Source organism: Pan paniscus, chromosome 12 (assembly GCF_029289425.2).
Source record: "Pan paniscus chromosome 12, NHGRI_mPanPan1-v2.0_pri, whole genome shotgun sequence".
NCBI lineage: Eukaryota > Metazoa > Chordata > Mammalia > Primates > Hominidae > Pan > Pan paniscus.
The window spans coordinates 86,292,693-86,312,590 of NC_073261.2; the positions used below are offsets into that span (position 1 = coordinate 86,292,693).

The 19,898-nt window shown below is 39.8% G+C and overlaps 1 protein-coding gene across 14 annotated transcripts in view; it reads left to right on the top strand.

Annotated features, from left to right (window-relative positions):
* SLC8A1 (solute carrier family 8 member A1) overlaps positions 1 to 19,898 on the top strand; it is a 401,197-nt gene that overhangs the window by 372,784 nt on the left and 8,515 nt on the right. For all 14 annotated transcript variants that reach the window (XM_024927577.4, XM_063594617.1, XM_024927576.4 and 11 more), the window contains one exon: positions 826 to 1,101. In XM_024927577.4, the coding sequence (XP_024783345.1) occupies positions 826 to 1,101 (276 nt within the window). The remainder of the gene's footprint in view (positions 1 to 825; positions 1,102 to 19,898) is intronic.

Here is a 19,898-nt window from a genome sequence, read left to right on the forward strand (position 1 = left end):
TCAGGAAGCACATTCTGAGAACCACTGATCCAGAGTTACAAGTGTTGGGAAGCTCCTCTGAGAAGGAGTTCCCAGCATGGGTTTGGGGGGAGGTCAGAGAGTGCATCACAGAGGAAGCGAGTCTTAAAGGATGGGTGAGGAAGGATAAGGGTGGAGCGATTAGGATATGCCAAGCACATTTAGTTCTAAAGAACAAAAGTAGGAGAAAGTGTATCTGGTTTGGAAAAATGCAAATAAATTTCATTTTTTGGCATATAATTATTTGGCAAGTAATTCCAAGGCTTGAGTTTGAAATAGTTGCAGGAGATGACGCTGGAGAAATATGCAAGGCTCAGAGCCATGATTAACGGCCCTGTGTGAACATTATCCTGTAGGTGATTATATAACCCAGAGTTGGACTTCAAGTTGCAAGAAAAGAACCCTAGTAGAACTCCATCTATAGTTTTCTTTCTTCAAAAGAGGGTTCTTTCTCTGGCTGACACAGGGCTTGCCAGCCTTTTGGAATAAATCATTTTCATTTCTCTGAAGTGACAAGTCTCACCAGATGTGAAAGTAGAAAGGGTGTGTTGATTGCATGGACGCAGAACTGGGTAGGGGTTAAGTTTTTGCCATTGACCAATGAGCCACAGGTAAGAGGCATTTCAGTGTCTTGATAACTAATTCATTAGTTATGATTAACTCTTGGAAAACCCTAAACTTCACCCACCTCTCATGGCCTCCTGTCACAGAGTGGAGGGATGACCGACCTAGATAGGAGAGATTGAGAGAGAGGAAGACCCGGCAACACAGGTTGTGATGAAATGTGCTTCCTTCCATTCTCTCTAGGGGAAGATGATGACGACGATGAATGTGGGGAAGAGAAGCTGCCCTCCTGTTTCGATTACGTGATGCACTTTCTGACTGTGTTCTGGAAGGTCTTGTTTGCCTTCGTCCCCCCTACTGAATACTGGAATGGCTGGGCGTGTTTCATTGTCTCCATCCTCATGATTGGCCTACTGACAGCTTTCATTGGAGACCTGGCTTCCCACTTTGGCTGCACCATTGGCCTGAAAGATTCTGTGACTGCAGTCGTGTTCGTCGCACTTGGAACATCAGTGCCAGGTAGAAATTACATTCATGTATAATTCCCCCAGTAGCAGAAGTTCATTTGCCTTCTTGACACTTTCTTTCCTACAATTTCAAGGGCTGTGATAACAAACCAAGACCTATGAAAGACGAGAGCCCAGAGGTATAAATAATGTTACTGCCGGAACATTGTCATGGCCCTTCTCAAGGTTCAAAAGCTGGTCAGTGTCATTGCAATGACAGGAAAGCATCCCAGATCCCCAGAGGGTCTCCATGGCCTGTAAGAGACCAGATTGGTTTGATGGATAGATTTTCAGATCAGCTTCCCATTGCAATGAGCACTTTTGCAAAGACAAAACAAAAATATAGAGTCAGCCTTAAGAACCAAATTTCTGTCTTTTATATACTTGGTACATTTTAATGATCTCTATGAAACCGTATTCATTTAGGTAACTAGGAAAATGTACTTACTGGAGACCTGATAAAATATTCGCTTGACCCAAATATTAATGAGACGAAAGAGAAAGTAGACATTGATGAAGACAGGAAAAAAGTAATCCTGACAAAAGTGGACAGGCCAAATGTATATTTCATGAACATCCCTTCATGCATTCCTTACAAGCTGAATTTTTTGTCTGACCTGCAACTATACTTTATTATGTTTACTCATATTTCTGAGTAAGACTTCATCTTCCCAAACAACATTGATAGCAATAATTTTCAAACTTTGGTGGGGATCAGAATTACCTGAGAGCTTGTTAAGAAATACAAATCCCATCCTTTGTAGGGACATGGATGAAATTGGAAACCATCATTCTCAGTAAACTATCGCAAGAACAAAAAACCAAACACCGCATATTCTCACTCATAGGTGGGAATTGAACAATGAGATCACATGGACACAGGAAGGGGAATATCATACTCTGGGGACTGTGGTGGGGAGGGGGGAGGGGGGAGGGATAGCATTGGGAGATATACCTAATGCTAGATGACGAGTTAGTGGGTGCAGCGCACCAGCATGGCACATGTATACATATGTAACTAACCTGCACAATGTGCACATGTACCCTAAAACTTAAAGTATAATAAAAAAAAAAATTAAAAAAAAAAAAAAGAAATACAAATCCCTAAGAACCATCAACAACCTCTGGAAGATCTAGGAGTGACAGGGCCCAGGAATGTGGGTTGTAAAGCTCACAATTGACTCTGGTACACACCAGAGCTTAGTGTAACTGAAACTCTGGATCTACTCTCCAGCACTAATTAGCATCTTGACAGATATATAGCCTTTACTTTGAGCAACAATACCCACGTTCTTAACCAAATACCAAGTCAAGGACAAGCATTACAGTAGACTTGGAAAAAGGCAGGACTAGAAGCAAATACAGCTGTGCTAATGGTGCTATTCACTGTCCACTTTCCATATTTCCCACAGTCCTGAGATAGTCACTTTGTTTTCTACTAAAGTTTGCCATAGTTGTCAAGCCTGACTTTTGGTTTGAGTCTGAAAACAACTATAGTTTAAATCATGTATTTCTTTCTACTCAAATTCACCAGTTATTCTTCTTCAGGAAGCTATTTATCGTCCAGTGACTGTGGCCAAGTTACTTAACCTCTCTGAGCCTCAGTTTCTCCATTTAAAAAACAGGGATAATCATACTTAACATGCAGAATTATGGTCAAGATTGGAAAAAAAATACCTGCAAATTATGCGTCTAGTCAAGCACCTGGGACATAGAAAAAAATTAATAAAATTGTATTTCTGGTGATTTTTATATTGAATAATTTAGGATGATCTGAACAGTATAAATCTGGACACTTCATTCATTAACCATGGATGAAGTATCCAGATTTATACTGGTCAGCCATAAGGCATGGTGTTATGCAACTGACTGCCTGCCTGGGGGTTCTGATTAAAGACTCCACATGCTTCTGGTAACCAATTAAGGGAATGGAGGAGCTAGGAGACCTAGAGGTTTCTCTTACTTTCACCTTAGCAAGCAGGGCTGTTTGAAGTCATTCAGTTGACCATTGATCCTTAGAGAAGAGCAGACTCCCTCTCAATCCCAACTATGTTCCAGCTGTTCCATATTGGTCCTTTTCTTTGCATCTTTTTCCAGAGTTACCAGAAATTTACCAAGCAGAAGGAAAAACTTAAAATATTCTTTAGGTGTTTTGATTAGAGACTATATATAAAACCAAAGGAATCAACATTGTGGTTGTCCGTTGCTTCTATCTGAGGTAATTATAGGAAAATATGTTGGAGTCCACTTTTCCTATGGTTTAAGTCACTGAATCACATTGTGTCCAAGTTAGCACACGCTGTTGGTCATGGGTTTAGTCTCTGAGGAGAATATGTGCAAATAATGATCATAAAGGCAAAAATTAGGTCTCTTATAACAATTGTCCAAAATCAGTAGTTTATCCAACCAGATACATCTCTTGTTTTCAAAAGGATTTAAAAAATGCTTTTCCTATCTGAAATCCTTGTTCCTGAAAGTGTTTTTACTCCCCAGTACCTCTTATCCAATATACCCTCAAGCTGGCTGGCTTTTTCTAAATGTCAGTCTTTCAAAAGGCCTCTGTGTGTCTCTTGTTTTAAGAAACTCTTGAAAATTGTGGCAGCCTTATAATTAAAATTTTTCCCTATAACATGAATTATGGATTACAGCAAACCTTCATGTTTAGAGGAGTCACTTGTTCTGCCACTTAAAACTAACTCAGAACCCAGGTGGAGACATCAAGAGGTAAGAAAATCTGTTTGGGGAAAATACAACAGAATCATTTGTTGTTGAAACAGTTTCCCTACACTGCCATAAATGCTTTCCATCGGGACACAGATTTCTTTGCGCTGTTATTGAGAGAATTCCATAATTTGCTGCAATATTAACTGTGCAGCAAGCTCCCCAAACAATATATTCAGAGGTAATCTCAGATAATCATATCTATATAAAGACATTTTTTCCAAAAACTGTGAAAATTGAACAGGCTGTTGGATGAACATCACATTTCTGACTTTATTTTTTGACCCTGCTGATTCAGAGCAATGTTTTATTATACATCCTGACTCCTAAGAAAAATGATGCTATTGTTTCTAGGTGACAAAGCCCAGTTGCTACAGGCAGAAGAATAAAGAAAAATAATTCCCTTCATTTATAGCCTACTATTTAGTCAGCAGCAGTCCTGGGGCCCAGCGTTTTCTCTAGGCCCATGTTTTGGCACTTTTCCTGAAACAGAAGGGCCCCTTCCTAGTGTCTGATATTCTGCTGCTTCTTTCTAGGTTAGACTTTTGGATTCTTAGATTCTAAAGGCCAGACGGACATTGAAAACTTTCCCGTTAGTCCTCCTGCCTCAAGGAAGGAATTAATATCTATATATCTCATCAAAAGTGTTTTTACCATACTCTTCAAAATGTATGGGGAAAAGCTTATACGTTTTCAAGTGAGACAAAGCTTCTTCCTTGCACCAGCTGGTAGCAAATGCTCATACTCTCTACTGGCAGAGAAGGATTCATAAAGGTCTTCACTTACCCTCAATGTTAGGTGTTTTGGCAAGAGCTTGAAGACCCGTGCCTGTGAATAGAGAAAGGGCCTCCTCTTCCCAAATCACCATTTTTCAGACTTACTTCTCTGGAGAAAGAGGCTTCCCAAGTAGCCTCTTCCCACCTTTAAATGTTGGAGTAAGCCCAAGACTGGTCTCCATCCTTCTTCTCATCTTGGTCCATGCTTACTTCCTGGACATCAGTCTCCGTGGTGTAAATGACATCTATATGCCAATGACTGCTAAATTTATATCCCCAGCCTCAATTTTCCTCTAAGTGCTAGATTCATGTACTAGCTGTCTTCCCTATATTGATGCCAGACATGTAATTTGCAGCTCAGAATTACTATATCTAAAACAGAACTGTTGATTTCTACTGCCCAGTGGCCTTATCCTTTAACCAAACCTACTCTTTCCACATCTTGCCTTTCTCAGGAGAACAAGTCATATTCCGTCCAGGTATCCTTGATTCCTTTTTCTCCTCCCCATGGTCAAAGGTCCTACAGATCTTTATTTTTTAATTGTATTTATGTTTTTTTAAGATGGAGACTCGCTCTGTCGCCCAGGCTGGAGTGCAGTGGCACGATCTTGGCTCACTGCAACCTCCGCCTCTCGGGTTCAAGCAAGTCTCCTGCCTCAGCCTCCCGAGTAGCTGGGACTACAGGCACATGCCACCATGCCTAGCTAATTTTTGTATTTTTAGTAGAGAGAGGATTTCACCGTATTGGTCAGGCTGGTCTCAAGCTCTTGACCTTAGGTGATCCCCCTGCCACCCCCAAAGTGCTGGAATTATAGGAGTGAGCCACTGCACTTGGCTGACCTTTCCTATAAACGGTGTCTTGTTTGAGCCCATCTAGCTATCTCTCCACCACCACCATCCTAGTCTACACAGCTGTCCTGTCTCACCCATATCTCTGCAGTAGCCTCCTATCTGTCTCCCTGCTTCTGCTAGAGATCATCTTAAGCGGTAAATCAGGCCAGACTACAGCTTATAGTCTTCCAGTAACTTCTTATTTAACTTAGGATAAACTCTGAAAAGCATCACTCTGTCTTACCAAGACCAACGTGATTTGGCCCCTGCCTATCTTTCCAGTCTGTTCTCTTCCTTGCCTGCTGTTCTTTGGGCCCATGGGCCTTTTTTTCTATCCACACACCAAGCTCATTCCTTTCTTTGGATTGCACTAGCTGTCTCATATCCCCTTCATTTACACAAGACTGGCTGTTTGTCTTCAATTACATCTCATCTTAAATGATATCTTTAAAGAGTCCTTTCATAATCACCAACTGTGAAGTAGTCAACCAGTTCTTATGTATTATTTCACTCTATTTTCTATATTTATTACATTCTGGATTTTTTTAGTTTACTTATTTTTGAATGTTATTATTTTCTAACTCTGTCCACTAAAATGTAAGCTTCATTGGAAGAGAAACCTTTTTCTTTTCTCTAGTGCCTAGAATGGTGCCTAGCTAACACAGAAGTAAGGCAATTGTGTATCTGTGTGTTTGTCTTTGGGTTGTATATGTAAATACATGTACAAATCAGTCATTTACACATTAGTACAAGTTGGTTCAATCAGATTGCTTTCTTCCTAATAACTTCTAGCGACAGTTAAGAATTGAAATTATTGAGGGAGGTAAGTAGATGATTTTTAGTGTTGCTTATTCTTGAATAGGACATATCTGAGACGGTTATTGTAGTAAGAAGGGACAAAAGTTAAAAGCACTGAGGACCTCAGAACAAACATTTTTCCTCTTTCATAATTTTGGCTATGGTGGGAACTGTGATGAGGAGCAAGGTATTTTTTTGGTATTTTCTTCATTCTTTTCTCTTCTATGATCCCTTCTCGCAAGACCCAGACCTCAGGCCAGTACTTTTAAAACTTTAGGTAGACCAGGTGCGGTAGCTCACACCTGTAATCCCAGCACTTTGGGAGGCTGAGGCAGGCAGATCACTTGAGGTCAGGAGTTCAAGACCAACCTGGCCAACATGGTGAAACCCTGTCTCTACTAAAAATACAAAAATTAGCTGGGCGTGGTGGTGGGCACCTGTAATCCCAGCTGTTCGGGAGGCTGAGACAGGAGAATGGCTTGAACCCGGGAGGCGGAGGTTGCAGTGAGCCGAGATTGCACCACTGCACTCCAGCCTGGGCAACAGAGCAAGAGTCCATCTCAAAAAAAAAAACACAAAAAAACAAACAAACAAACAAACAAAAACTTTAGGTATACTCTGGAGTGCTGAATTTTGCAGTAGCCTAACACAAGTGTATCACTATGTTATGTATCACATTATTTCTATGGAAAAACAGGTTCAAAATAAAGGGAAAAAATTAAGAAGGAGCATTTGGAGCCCAGCCTTTTTTTGGACTAAGGGCCACCTAGTCATTGGACATTCTTTTAGCTTACAGTTATTTACTTGGATAAGCCTTGGGTATATTGGGCCAGGACATTCCAGCTTATATCCCAGATTCAAAATATGGACTTTCCTTTCATCTCTTGTTCCTATTGGATTCAAATAAATAGAAGTAAGCATCCTCCTTTAACTGCAGGGAGAACTCTGAGATACTGATGAGTGGGGGGGGGGGTGGATTTTTGCCCCATTAAGTCTTGCCTTCATCTTTCTCTGCGCGTCTTGGTGGGGGTTGTGCCTGATGCTTGCTGACTTCTCCCACTAGTTCCTGTTACCAGCTGGTTGCTACCGGGCCAGAAAAGCTTAAAAATTGGGTATGATAGGCTGTCCTTTAGTTTCTGGCATTGTATGATTTTCTGTGTCCTTCCTATGTTTCGAATATTCTTTTATCCCTTGGATTCTGTCAAATATGAATTATTTCCCTCTAAGGATTTTAAGGCTGAAGGAGAAGGAAATAGATGGTTTTGGTTTCCACCCCCCCTCCATTTTGTATATAGAACCTTTTTAATAAAATAAAACCTTATGTTGGGGAAAATTTCTGTCATTTTTAAATTACAACACTTTTAGACTTCTGAATTCCATAGAAAGAACTTGATATATAAAACTGGTTACCCTGGTTGTTCACCATGTTCTCTTAGCGTGGTGTTAACGACTGTGCACCAAGAGGGTAGAGGGACAAGAGCTTTAGAGCTGAATTCAGGAACCCGGACTTCTAACCCTTACTTACTGCATGGCTTTAACCAATTTCTTGACTCTCTGGGCCTGTAAAATCAGCCTAATGATACATGGCAATTCAAACAAACTTTTCAAGAAGATTAAGTAACAGCATGGATCTCAGAGAATGTATCAACTGAAAATTGGTATAAAATACAGGAAACTATTATCATTATTTACACTGAGATCAACTCTAAAAAAATGTCAAAAGGAATAGAAAACACCAGAAAATGAGAATAAATGGGAAAAGTTTTGAGCAGAGAAGGAACATTTTTAAAATTTACCACAAAGCTCCACTATATCTAGGCATAAGCACTGTGTATACTTTATCTATTATCTTACTTGGGTTATGTCATTAAGTGATGTGAACTGATTTTGCCTCCTTTCAACCTTTATTTTTTTTGACGCTTAGATCCTTCCCCTGAAAATGATATTTTTTTCTGTTTGTTCAGCACTGTGCTACAAAACATTATATTATTTTTAGTAATTGAGAAAAACAGTTAGCTATTGATAGCTTATGTTTTTCAGTTTTTAATTTTCTGGCTTCTAATAACTCTCAAAACTAAGATATTCTGTAGAATACTTAAACAGCAAGTACTTTACAATTTACTGGGTCCTGTTGCTTTACTTCTCGGTGGACCATCAAGTAACTTGTATGGTTGTGCAGGTTGTATGCTACATACTCCAAGAGGCCCCATAATCTGAGTGACCCTCCTGGAGCTGTATAGGGTACAATATGCCTGGATGTAACTCCAGTGGCCCTGTCTAAAATCACTTAATAGCTTATAGGAGAGTGAATACAAGTATCCTCATGTTACATGAAGAAACTAAAACTCATAGAGAATAAATGACTTGTCCATATTTAGCCAAAGTTTGTATGGATGGTAAACTGTGGAATCCATGTTATCTCTCGTTTTTATAATCTGGTACTTAGCTACTCTATCGTGCCATCTTGGACTTATTTTTAAAGTATTGCATATGCTCTTTTCCATATGCCTTACAAACGTTTTAAGAAATTTTTAAATTTCTCTCTTTACCTCAATTTTATTATTTTTTACTTTTAAGGCATGCAACAGTAAGATTACATTTAAACACTTCAAGGTCAGGAACTATTATTCTGTTTGGCATGAAAAACACCTAATGGAGTCCATGCTTTCAAAAAAATTCAGAAATGAATCAAGATCCAGTTCTATACCTGTAAACTATTAGCATTTCCTGTATGTAAAAATTTAATCACTAACACAACTGAAAGATGTTCAGTTCTGACCCAGCTGGCAAAAAAAAAAAAAAAAAAAATAGAATACCAAGATAATCCTCTTCAGCACAGCCATGTGCCGCTAATGAATCTGAACACAAAGAGAGATTTGGTCTTCCCGAGCTAGACCAAACACAGCTGTGATACACAGCTACCCAGGTGCCGGTCAGTGGGGCCCAGGAAGGGCATGTTGAGGACACCCTCCTAGCAGTCATGTTCTGCCCAGGCTTACTGGCAGCTTTGGAAATTACGTTCCAGTGTTCTAGATCTCTGAGCAGATAGTAGGAGTGGGAACCATAGAGGTTAATATTCCAAGGTCTCACCAGTAAACACACTCAGTCTACTCTTAACAGCAGAGAGGTGGTCAGGAGTGAACACAAAAATGCCCACTCATCACAAACATGTTCCCCTTGGGAAACTGTACCCAGTCATTCTGAATTCTGAGCTCCCTTGAAGGACAGCAGGGAATCAGATTAATTCCATCATTTCTTCTCATCCCATCCTACTTCAAATAGATGTGTTGTTCGCAGTGCAAAGCTCACAGATAGATTGACAGTTAACAGCCTCTGTCTCAGAGAAGTTATGCAAAGTCTTAGCACAATGACTACATGCTGAGGGGTTATAAAAGAACATGAGCTTTAGAGAGGCAGGTAGACCTGTGTTCAAACCCAAACCTCCCTCCTCTACTTACTAGATGTATGACATCCCCAGAGGCAAATTGCTTAACTCCTCTAAGCCAGAATAATAGGAACATGAAAATCCATCTCACAGAGTTGTAGTGAGGATTACATGAGAGTGAATTTATAAAGTACCCAACACAGAGCCTCGCATATAGTAGACCCTTAAAAATGTTGGATCTCCTTTACTTTCTATTTCAATGCACTGATAAACAAGTTAGGCCTCCTGGGTTATTTACCTTAGCTACATTGCAGCAATTGAAAACTGAAAAACTAAGTAAATTTTCAGCCTATCTTCATTTTTCCCTATGGTAGGAATTCTAGTGAGGTGGACATGTCCAAATGTGCTTCTGTTTCCTGCAGTTTCACTGACCATGAGCTTTCTCCTCTCAACATTGACATTTCAAGTCAGACAGCCAGTGTCAAGAGGTGCCATTGTGACAGTGTGCATACATATTTAATTGGATGGCTACATTTCACATCAGCTTAAATGGAAATGAAAACAGAGTTACTTTACCCTAAGCCAGTATTTCCCAGTGGCTATGGTGTCAGTTTCCCCAAGAGGCTACTAAAGGGCAAGTATATTTTGTTTTCACATACTCTAATAAGCAACACGTTTCTTTACTACCAAAAAAGTTCAGTACTGCTGAATGGACCCTCAGATCTGCAGTCAGGCCAAGAGGCAAAGCCAACCAGGGACACTGCCAGAGGGGCAGCACGGGACAGCCCTAATCACTCAAATGGCTTTCCACGGGACCTTATCTTAACCTCGCTCTAGCAAGCAGCAGTCTGGAGTTTAAATGCTTTGTACTTTCCAGCACACTTTCCCATGAATAGATGATGTCATTAGAGTTAAAGGAAGCCTGCAAAGGCAAACATTTCTGAGTAGAGAATGAAACAAAAGAAGGCTAGAAACCAGAATTTACAAGATTTTCTCTATAAATGGCACCATAACTGCCTGTTATCGTATACTAAGAAACAGTGGGGAATAGGCCGCATGCAGCCGACCCAAAGCATCTGTAAAAACCTGGGAAAGATCCATTTCAAAGCTCTTTGCATCTTTTATTCTTTCTCCTCAAAGGAAGAGTTTTTTTTATTAAATACTTTTAAGAGTTTTTTGTTGGTAGTCATACTCCTTATTTCTCTCAAAGGGCAGTACTGCATGGGCACCTGGCATTGAGTACAAAGCTGGAGGGGAATCAGGATGATAACAATGATGTCATTTACCAGGAGGTGGTCCAGGGAGCAGGGATGCTCAGCATGTGTCCTGCCCAATCTGAAGTCCTGCAGAGCCTTTGGATTAGTGCCCCAACCCCATACCAGCCAACTTTACTCAGTCCCATAAAAGTCACAGTGTAAGAGAAGAGAGCTAAAAATATTTTATTCTATTCTATCTAGGCCTTCTTACATACTCTAGGTTGGCCAGAGCAAGGGCACTTGGTAGAAACATCATGCTGTACAGGTGTGCGTTCATGTGTTTTGTGTTTGGAGGGTTGGTGTTATGCATGTGTTATGTGAATGAGTGTAAATTTCCCTTTCTTTTCAGGCTCAGGGTGTATTGCAAAGGGAATGAGCATCGAGTGTAGCAGAAGCATTCACAAGAGTGTCAGTCTCTAAGGAATGATTTGTAAATAATGTTGAGTTGATGACTTTTATTTCTCCCTTTTCACATTTGAAATGAAGGTGGCCAGGTGTGCTGGCTCACGTCTGTAATCCCCGCACTTTGGGAGGCCAAGGCAGGAGGATCGCTTGAGTCCAGGAGTTCGAGATGAGCCTGGGCAACATAGAGAGACCCTGTGTCTACAAAAAAAAAGTTTTACATTAGCTGGGCATGGTGGTATGCGCCTTTTGTCCCAGCTACTCAGGAGGCTGAGATGGGAGGATCACTTGAGCCCAGGAAGCCAAGGCTGCAGTGAGCCATGATCATGCCATCACACTCAGCCTCAGTGACAGAGTGTGACACTGTCTCAAAAAAAAAAAAATGAAACATCTCAAGGACCACTGTTTTCTGGTGGGTTGTTTTTATTTTAATGCTGTCTCAGTCTGCATCTTTTAACAGCTTTATGGTGGTATCACTTACATACCATAAAATGCATCCATTTGTAGTACATACAATTTCATGATTTTTAGTAAATTCACTGAGTCTTGCTACCATTACCCTAATCCAGTTTTAGAACATTTCATCACCCCAGTAAGATGCCTCACGGCCATTTACAGATAATCCTCATCTCCACCCTCTGCCCCAGGCAACCACTGATGTACTTTCTGACTCAATAGGTTTGTCTTTTCTCTATTTGTCACAAGGACTAATTCTAATATAAAAATGTCATGGATTCTCTACATGATAGTGTCAGAATTTACCATGGATTCTGTAAGATTTTGAAATTATTTTGTTTTATTCATCACAGAATCTCTCTCTATATATTTGTAAATTACATGAGATATTTTTTGTTCTTCATTGTTTTGTGTATATATGGATTTGTCCACCTTTTTAAAACAATTCCACTACCCTGCCCCCAACAGTAATCTTGGTTCATACACTGCAAATTGCTGGGGGTGGGGATCACACAATGGCGCTTAGAATTAGCACTGTGACTCTTAGGGCAGTACCTGATGTTTAATGATACATAAATGCCAAATGTCGGTGACCAGTTCAGTCAGTTGATCACAACACAGTGCTAAGGAGGCAACTCTCACAAATGCAGCTTCTTACTCTCATTCATGGCCCCAGCACGTCATACTGTAGGTGCTGACTGCTGGCTCCTAAATCAATTCAAATCCATTACAACCATTAGGAAGACAGTACAGAGACCAAGGCCTATTGGTAAGAGGCTCTGTGCATGATCTCCCTGCACAAAGAATGACACATTGTTGCTAAATGCAAGAGAAGAAAACAGGGGCTATAAGAAAGCAAAACTTCATTGCCATGTCTGGTCCCTGCTTGAGAAACAAATGAATTTAAGCCCACTGGTATTTTTAGAAAAGAGAACAAATAAAATGCTAACTCAATTTAAAAGGCAAAGCTTACATGTGGCCATAAAAAATTTTAATATCTGTTTGGGGTAGTGCGTATTATAGATATGAAATCATGGTGCTTGGCATTTATGCACAGCGCCAGCTGGAATCCCATCACTGCTCCTCGGCACACAGACCTCACATCCTGCCTTTTCTCAGGAATGAAACATAAGCTGTGTATTACTTGTTTATACTCTGATTCATTCCAGAAAAGGATTTCAATCCATCAGATGCTTTGCATTGTTCACCCATCTTTTCTAGCACCTGATCTAAAAACACTAACTCCGTTAGTGCCCATATTTTATAATCTTTGTTCAGCTCAGCATCTCTAAATCCTGTATTTTGTACTCAAGGAGAAAACAGCTTATTTTGGTTGTATTAGTTACAATCAAGAAATTATGTGTTGTATTTGTTTTCTCTCCCTCGATTGCTCCCCACCCCATCCTGCCTCTCTGGAGCCCAGGGGACTTTTTAGCATAGTCCTCCATAAATTATAAGCTATTATTAGGTCATCATTGTAAAAAATCCTGGGTCAAGATAACAAGAAAGGCTTGCTGTAGCTCCAGACTAAAATGATCCCCATTGGGGTCCACAGATGGGCCCACCAGAGGATTAATCATAGCCTGTGATTCCTGAGTTATAGTCGCAAAAAAACAGGTAACCACAACTATGCCAAGTGATCATGAAAATGTCCTTCTGTGAAGGATTCTGTGTATGATGAGCCTTCAGATGGTTGAAATATGGCAAATCAGAACCCCAAAACTAACCCACTGGGCACATTAGAAGACTGCAGTTCTGGTTGCTCAAGGGGAACCAGCACTTGGTATGAGGCTGCGCTGGAAGTGGTTGGATGTGCTTCCTGCCCTTTAGTCTGTGCTTTGGGGAGAAATGGGGCAAACCACATAGAAGAACCTGACAATAACTTTCTGCTATGTCAAGTATTCTTATCCTGAGAGTAAAGATTAAGCTCTCTCATCTATAGCTTCTATAACTGAACTGAGTCTACAGTGGAATACTAATGACAAGAAATATTCACAATGAAACACTGTATTTTGACAATGCCAATAGCTAACTAGGAAGCCCAAACTGAGTCTCTGAAGCAATGTGGCATTCTTGATCATCAAATTTTCAAGTGGTTTTTCCTCCACGCCGTTCATAAAGTCATCAAACGAGAGATAAATACCATTTAAAAAATTAAAACAAAGGAAGCAATATGACCCAGTGGCAAAGCATAGGCTTTCAAGCCATTCTGCATTTCTTTTCATTCATTCTCAGATACTTAAGGAGCCCCCACTATGTACTGGCCAGTGTTGGGCATGGCGGAGGTGGGGGATAAACAAGACAGATGATATGTCTACTCCCGTGGAATAAGACTGGTACTTATAAACAGATGATAAACTTTCAGGTAGCACAGAAGATGAACATTGCTGAGAAGAAAATTAAACGAGATCATGGAGCCATAGAATGGAGAGTGTTTATGTGGGGGAGGGGGTATTTTAATAGGAAACTTTGACTTTGTACACTACTAATCTCTAACAAATCACACTTCAAACCTCTAATCCGTGTCCCCCCCCACCCCACCCCCACCCCTAGATTTACTCAGGCAGGTCTAGTCTCAGAAACTGAAAAGTTATTTTCTTTCCACTTCAAATAATGGCTTTGAATTATTTTTCCTTCTCACTCCAGCACTTGATACCCTCATATGAGCTCCCCTACCACCTCTGTTCTCAGCAGATGGTACCCCACTGCCCTGGATTCTTCTCCCACAGACCCTCCATTCTAAATATTCTGGATTAGTTATGACTTTGGAATATCCAACAAATGATCACAGTAAGATCCCAATGGTTAATGATGGTTTCAGGAAGGCAGACCCCTTGCATTTAACACACACACATAAAAAATGCTTTCATAGTAACTACATTTATATAGCTTCATCATTTTAAAAATATGTTTTTATAATTCATCTCTTTGATACCCACAGCAGCCCTGAGAGTTAGTCAGCGTAGATGTGTTATCATGTTCAGAGCATGGAGTTGTTATCTGGCAGACTGATGAAGGATCCTGGAAATGGACTGGCAGCATGAGGACCTGAACACCAGAAATTACAGGATGTGGGTTCTAATCCCACCTCGTGCCCTCACATTCATCTGACCCCTAAGGAGCTTCCGTTTCCTCACCCTGACAAAATGAAACTAAGGGTAACTGCTCCCACCCATCTTCCTCCTCAGAATTGTCAGGCACAGCAGATAGTAGAACATTCATGGATGTGCTCTGAAAATTACAAGAATCTATAAAAATAAGAGATATTTAACAAAAGCTGTTTGTTAAGTATCCACAAGAAACTGTCCTACGTCCCGGGAGAGAATAAAAGGAGAACATTTTGAGAGATCAGGCTCATGGCATATTCTTAGCAGCTTAGGTAGAGCTCTATGCCTTTTTTCTTTTCTTTTCTTTTCTTTTTTCATTATAAGTTACGTATCTACTAAGAGCCCAAGTACAAATGATGAAAGATGGGCATTACAACCCCTTCCCAAACATCTCAAGGACATGAGTCTCTTAACAAGCTTGTAAAAAGTATTTGTCAGGTTAAGTGAATATGCAAAGCAATTCTGTGGGTTGAAGTCACTAAAACATACTGTTAGTAAATAAAATAGAAGGTATTTGTAGCACAAAATATAAAATTAAGAGAGAAGATTTTGGTGCTGCTCTGCAGTTCTTCAATGCTTAACACGAGTAGGTGGGGGAAAATGAAGACACAAACACATCTTCCCTTCACAGCTGGTGCTGGGCAAACTTTCATAGTGGGTGAAGTTGCTTTTTAGGATTCTTGTTCCATATTGTGGACTGTCCTAGGCACCCTCCTGACACTGGATCCCAGGCCAGATCCTGATGTCAAGGCTCTCTCCTCTTCTTCTATTCCACTCCTTCCTCCTCCCCGCTACACCCTTCGAGATGCACCTGCTCTGTGTGTAGTATGTAGGATGCTTTTCATCCAAGGATTTGTCTAACATAATTATGAATTCTGAATTAACCAAAAGGACCAGGAAAAAGCTGAAATTCAGTCGTTCACTCCTTCCCAGAGAGACTCTGTATTTAAACGTCTATTTTTAACCTATATTTATTAGTTTTTAGTAGCACAAGCAATAAACGATACATGCTCTTTGTAAATAGAAAATGTTAATAAGCAAGCAACAAAAAGAAATCCTGCCATCTCACCACCATCTACATTCAGCCATTTGCACCTTTAAAATTGTGAAATCCTGGGACATTTAAATAAATTGCACAAAAAATGTGTATACAGATATACAGCAAATATTTACCCATACTTTTTTATGGACTGATAGTAGGCATAGTTACATAACCTGCTTTCTCACTTAGCAGTGTGTCATGAATGTTTTTCTTAGTGTACTTTAACAGTTGCACAGTATCATGTTATATGAAGTTGCAATTTATTTTTTCTAAAATGATAGACAATTGTTTCTAATTTTTCTCTAACATAGAAACTCTGCTCCAATCCCTGATATAAATTTGTGTGTTTGTAAAATTGCTTCTAGAGCCTCAGAAGTAGGGAATTGCTGGGCCAAATAGTTTGTAGACTTTTCAGGCTTTTGATAGGCACATGTGCTTTTTTGTATCCTATGACTAATCTGTAGGAATGAGTTAATGGAGGAGATTTTACACCAAATCACAGCAAGGTGGAAGGCAAAATAGGTGAATTATTGGAAACTTTCAGAACCCATTCAAGTCTCACCTGTCCTCAAGTGTCACGTGCTGCCTCCTGTGCTGGATTGAGGTTGCATGCAGTGGCCTACTTTTAATAGTGTTCATATTTTTGTGAACTGATAATACACAAAGCAGCCCCTTCAAAAAAGTGTCTCTGGAATGAGTAACTGGGTAGATATCCACTGGGGAAAGGCACATTTTGGGCATCTTCGGTGTATTGTCTAGATCCATACACTTAGAATCACACCAGTATAATCCAGCTGACAACGAAGTTTCCTTATAACCCATTAAGGCTACCTGCAGGTGAGAATGAAGGTTTCTGTTTTCTTTATATTTCTCTTCAAGTTAGAGTACAGTTTCTCTATCTGATCCTTCTCAGCTAGCTCTAGCAAGACAGGCGAACCTATGTCTTTACTATCTCTAAAATAGGAGAGAAGAGAATTTGAGGAGATTTGGATAGGAGATGGATGTTCCAGAAATAGAACAAAGCATAGAAGAAAGAACTAGGCTTCAAATGCAAAGAGGATTAACTGAAAGAGGGAGATTATTGGGAAGGAAGGAGAAGCGAGTCAGAGGACACCGATCTGTGCAGGGCAGCCCTAGATTGTGTTTAAGCAGGAAGTTAGTTTCAGTTATATCTATATAATAACAAACCATCTGGCTTGGGAAAATGACAATTAATTCAGCTATTTGTTTTTAGCTTCAAATTTGCCCTTGCTTTTTTCCTTTTCAAAATTAGCCAAATGTTGCTTAACTAAATCTTATGATTCTTTTTGCCCTTGTGGACTTTGCATTATTAAAATAAGAGTTATTATGAAAGTAACAGAATCATGGCTTAAAACTGAAAATATCAAAAACTTGATGCTATTTTAAAAGCAAGTTCATTCCAGCCCATTTTAAAGTACTATAAAGACAGCCTAAATGTAATGCCAGGAGAAGCCAAGAATTTAAGGAATCAAAAAAAATTATTCATCATTTGGAAGCCAAATGAGGATTCTTTTTACATGAACCAGTGAAGTGAGTGTGTGTATGTGAGTGGCAGAGTGTAATTTTCCTTATCAGAGAATTATCTCCATTAATGGTATTAAAGAATAAGGAGTCTTTCATAAAAATAGCTCCTTCTTAATCTGTTTCTTATCCATGTTTGCTAAAGGATGGTCAGCCTGTTTCTATATGGAATAATTGTATTTATTTTCTTTCAAACGATCAGCCGCTTTACCATTGTGTAGTCACAGTCGGAGTTGAACATGATGAAGCTTCTTGATATTTTCCTTGGACTCTCTGTCCGTTGTCAAATGTATCAGTTATCTAGACCTTGTCAGCACCCCTTGGATTCTCTCTTGGACACCTGTGAACATCACACTGAAAAATAATCCTATTCTAGGTGTGTGTAGTGGAGTCTTATCATTTCCTTTTGAGAACATGACTCGAATTACAGTTTGGAAAGCAGATCAAATAGTGCTGCACTGCTGGTTTGTATCCTTGCACTTCACTGTTTTGTGTTCCCTGAAAAATAAACCTCCATTTTTTTCTCTCCTTTAATTAGAATAAATTTCTTTCTTTGAACTTAAAATACAGCAGGATATCAGATACAAAGCAGGAAAACTAAGCCCGGGGCACCTCCATAAAGTGCAAACATCCAAGTTAACATGCAAAAATGAAAAATAGCTAATTTTTCAATAACAAAAATGGTTACTCTAAAAACAAATCTATGTGTCACTCATTCCATACATCATTACCTCAGTTAATCCAAGGGAGGCATCATTGTCCTCCTTACAGGGACAAAGAAACCAGGGCTGTGAGTGGTCAGTTAGTGGAGCTCAATCTGCTTGGGGAAGCTTTGATAAATACCAATGCTCCAGCCACATCTCAGGCTGATGAAGCAGAAACTCAAGGTGGGGCTAGCAAGTTCATGTTTTCAAAAGTTGTCCTGCTGACTCTCATTTGTAGCTGGGGACAAAAGTGACTAGAAGCAGGTGCCCTGATCCTGCCAATATAGGTCCTCTTGAACTTTTTACTTATCGCTGCTTCCTTCTCTTCTAAAAGTAGGTCATGTCACTGTCTCCATTTCTTCTTTACCCTCTTCAGGGACAACTTTTATGGGCAGAAATTTTCAGTGTGTTTCCTTTTTTCAACTCCTCATCTACCTGGTTATTAATCAATCAAACATCAGCAATTCTGTTACCTCTTGAACTTCACTTGGAAGCCAAATGATGATTCTTTTCACATGAACCAGTGAAGTGTGTGTGTGTGTGTGTGTGCGCGCGCGCGCGCGTGCGCTTGTGAGAGAGAGAGAGGTTTTCTATTTACTTGGGTAAATAAATATCACAACCAAAGACAAATGCTTGTTTAAGGTCTTCAGTGACAGCAGAAGAACAAGTACATAAGTAAACACTATTTCTCTTTTAATTCTAAAAGAGCAAGACAGATGAGGGTATAGAAGGCAAGAAAGAAAAAAGAGAGGAATATATACACTGTTTAAGTAAAGACATCTACCTTACAGCCATTAGTAAGATTTGGGCTCTAAACCAAAAGAGCTCTAATGTCTTTTAATGACTTTGGTTGTATGAAATTTTCAAAGTAAAATAATTAAGAATTTTAAGCTCTATCACACTTTTAAATGCAAAGGACTGTCAAGTTAATAATTTTTAAAGGGTGTTATAACTCCTTAAAAGTATAGAATCATTGGCAATAGTCAGAATTCCCTACCATGTATGGATTCTCTGGGGATCTGGCTCTGTTGTATTATAAAAATAGCTAATAATACTGAACACCCATTAAGTGCCAGGCCCTATTCTATTCATATTAACTCATTTCCTTCAAAACCCTATGAAGTAGGTAAGCTTCCAACCTGGCAAACAGAGCAGCAGAATTCAATCAATTTAGGTAATTCCCCCTCATTTGGCCTTTTAGGGTAGCTGGAATAGGGTTTAAAAAAATAGGAGAATAACCATATTGTGAGTGGAAGAAGTTACAATTAAGCAGCCCCCAGCATCTCCGTGACGCCTACCCACATTTTATCAGCAAAATAACCACTATAGCTAAGGGCATCCATGTTTCTAAGAGAAACCAGCTTCTTACTTCTTTCTGATTAGCTGCTTCCCTGAAACTCAAACATCTGTTACTTGCAGGAAGGCCCCCAAAACTGTGGGCACTTGGAGTAGTATCTCCCCTTCCCATGTCTTAACATCTGTGGTTCTCAAGCCTTGGTATAAATAAGAACAACCTAGGCCGCTTGTTAAAAGGTGTATTTCTGTATCCCCTCCTCAGAGAGTCTGATTAAGTGGATCTAGCAGGGATGTCCAAGAGAGAGAATACAGTCATGGCTTCTTAGTTTCTGTTTCTGTCTGGGCCAGTAAAGCCCCTTCGACATCCCTCTTGTCTGCTTATCACTAGAGACAGAAACTAAAAACCATGGCTTCAGGCTGCCAAAAGCCTAAAACAAAATAAAACAGAACAACAACAACAAAATAAGGCAGGCTGGACAAGCTTGGGGGTGAAG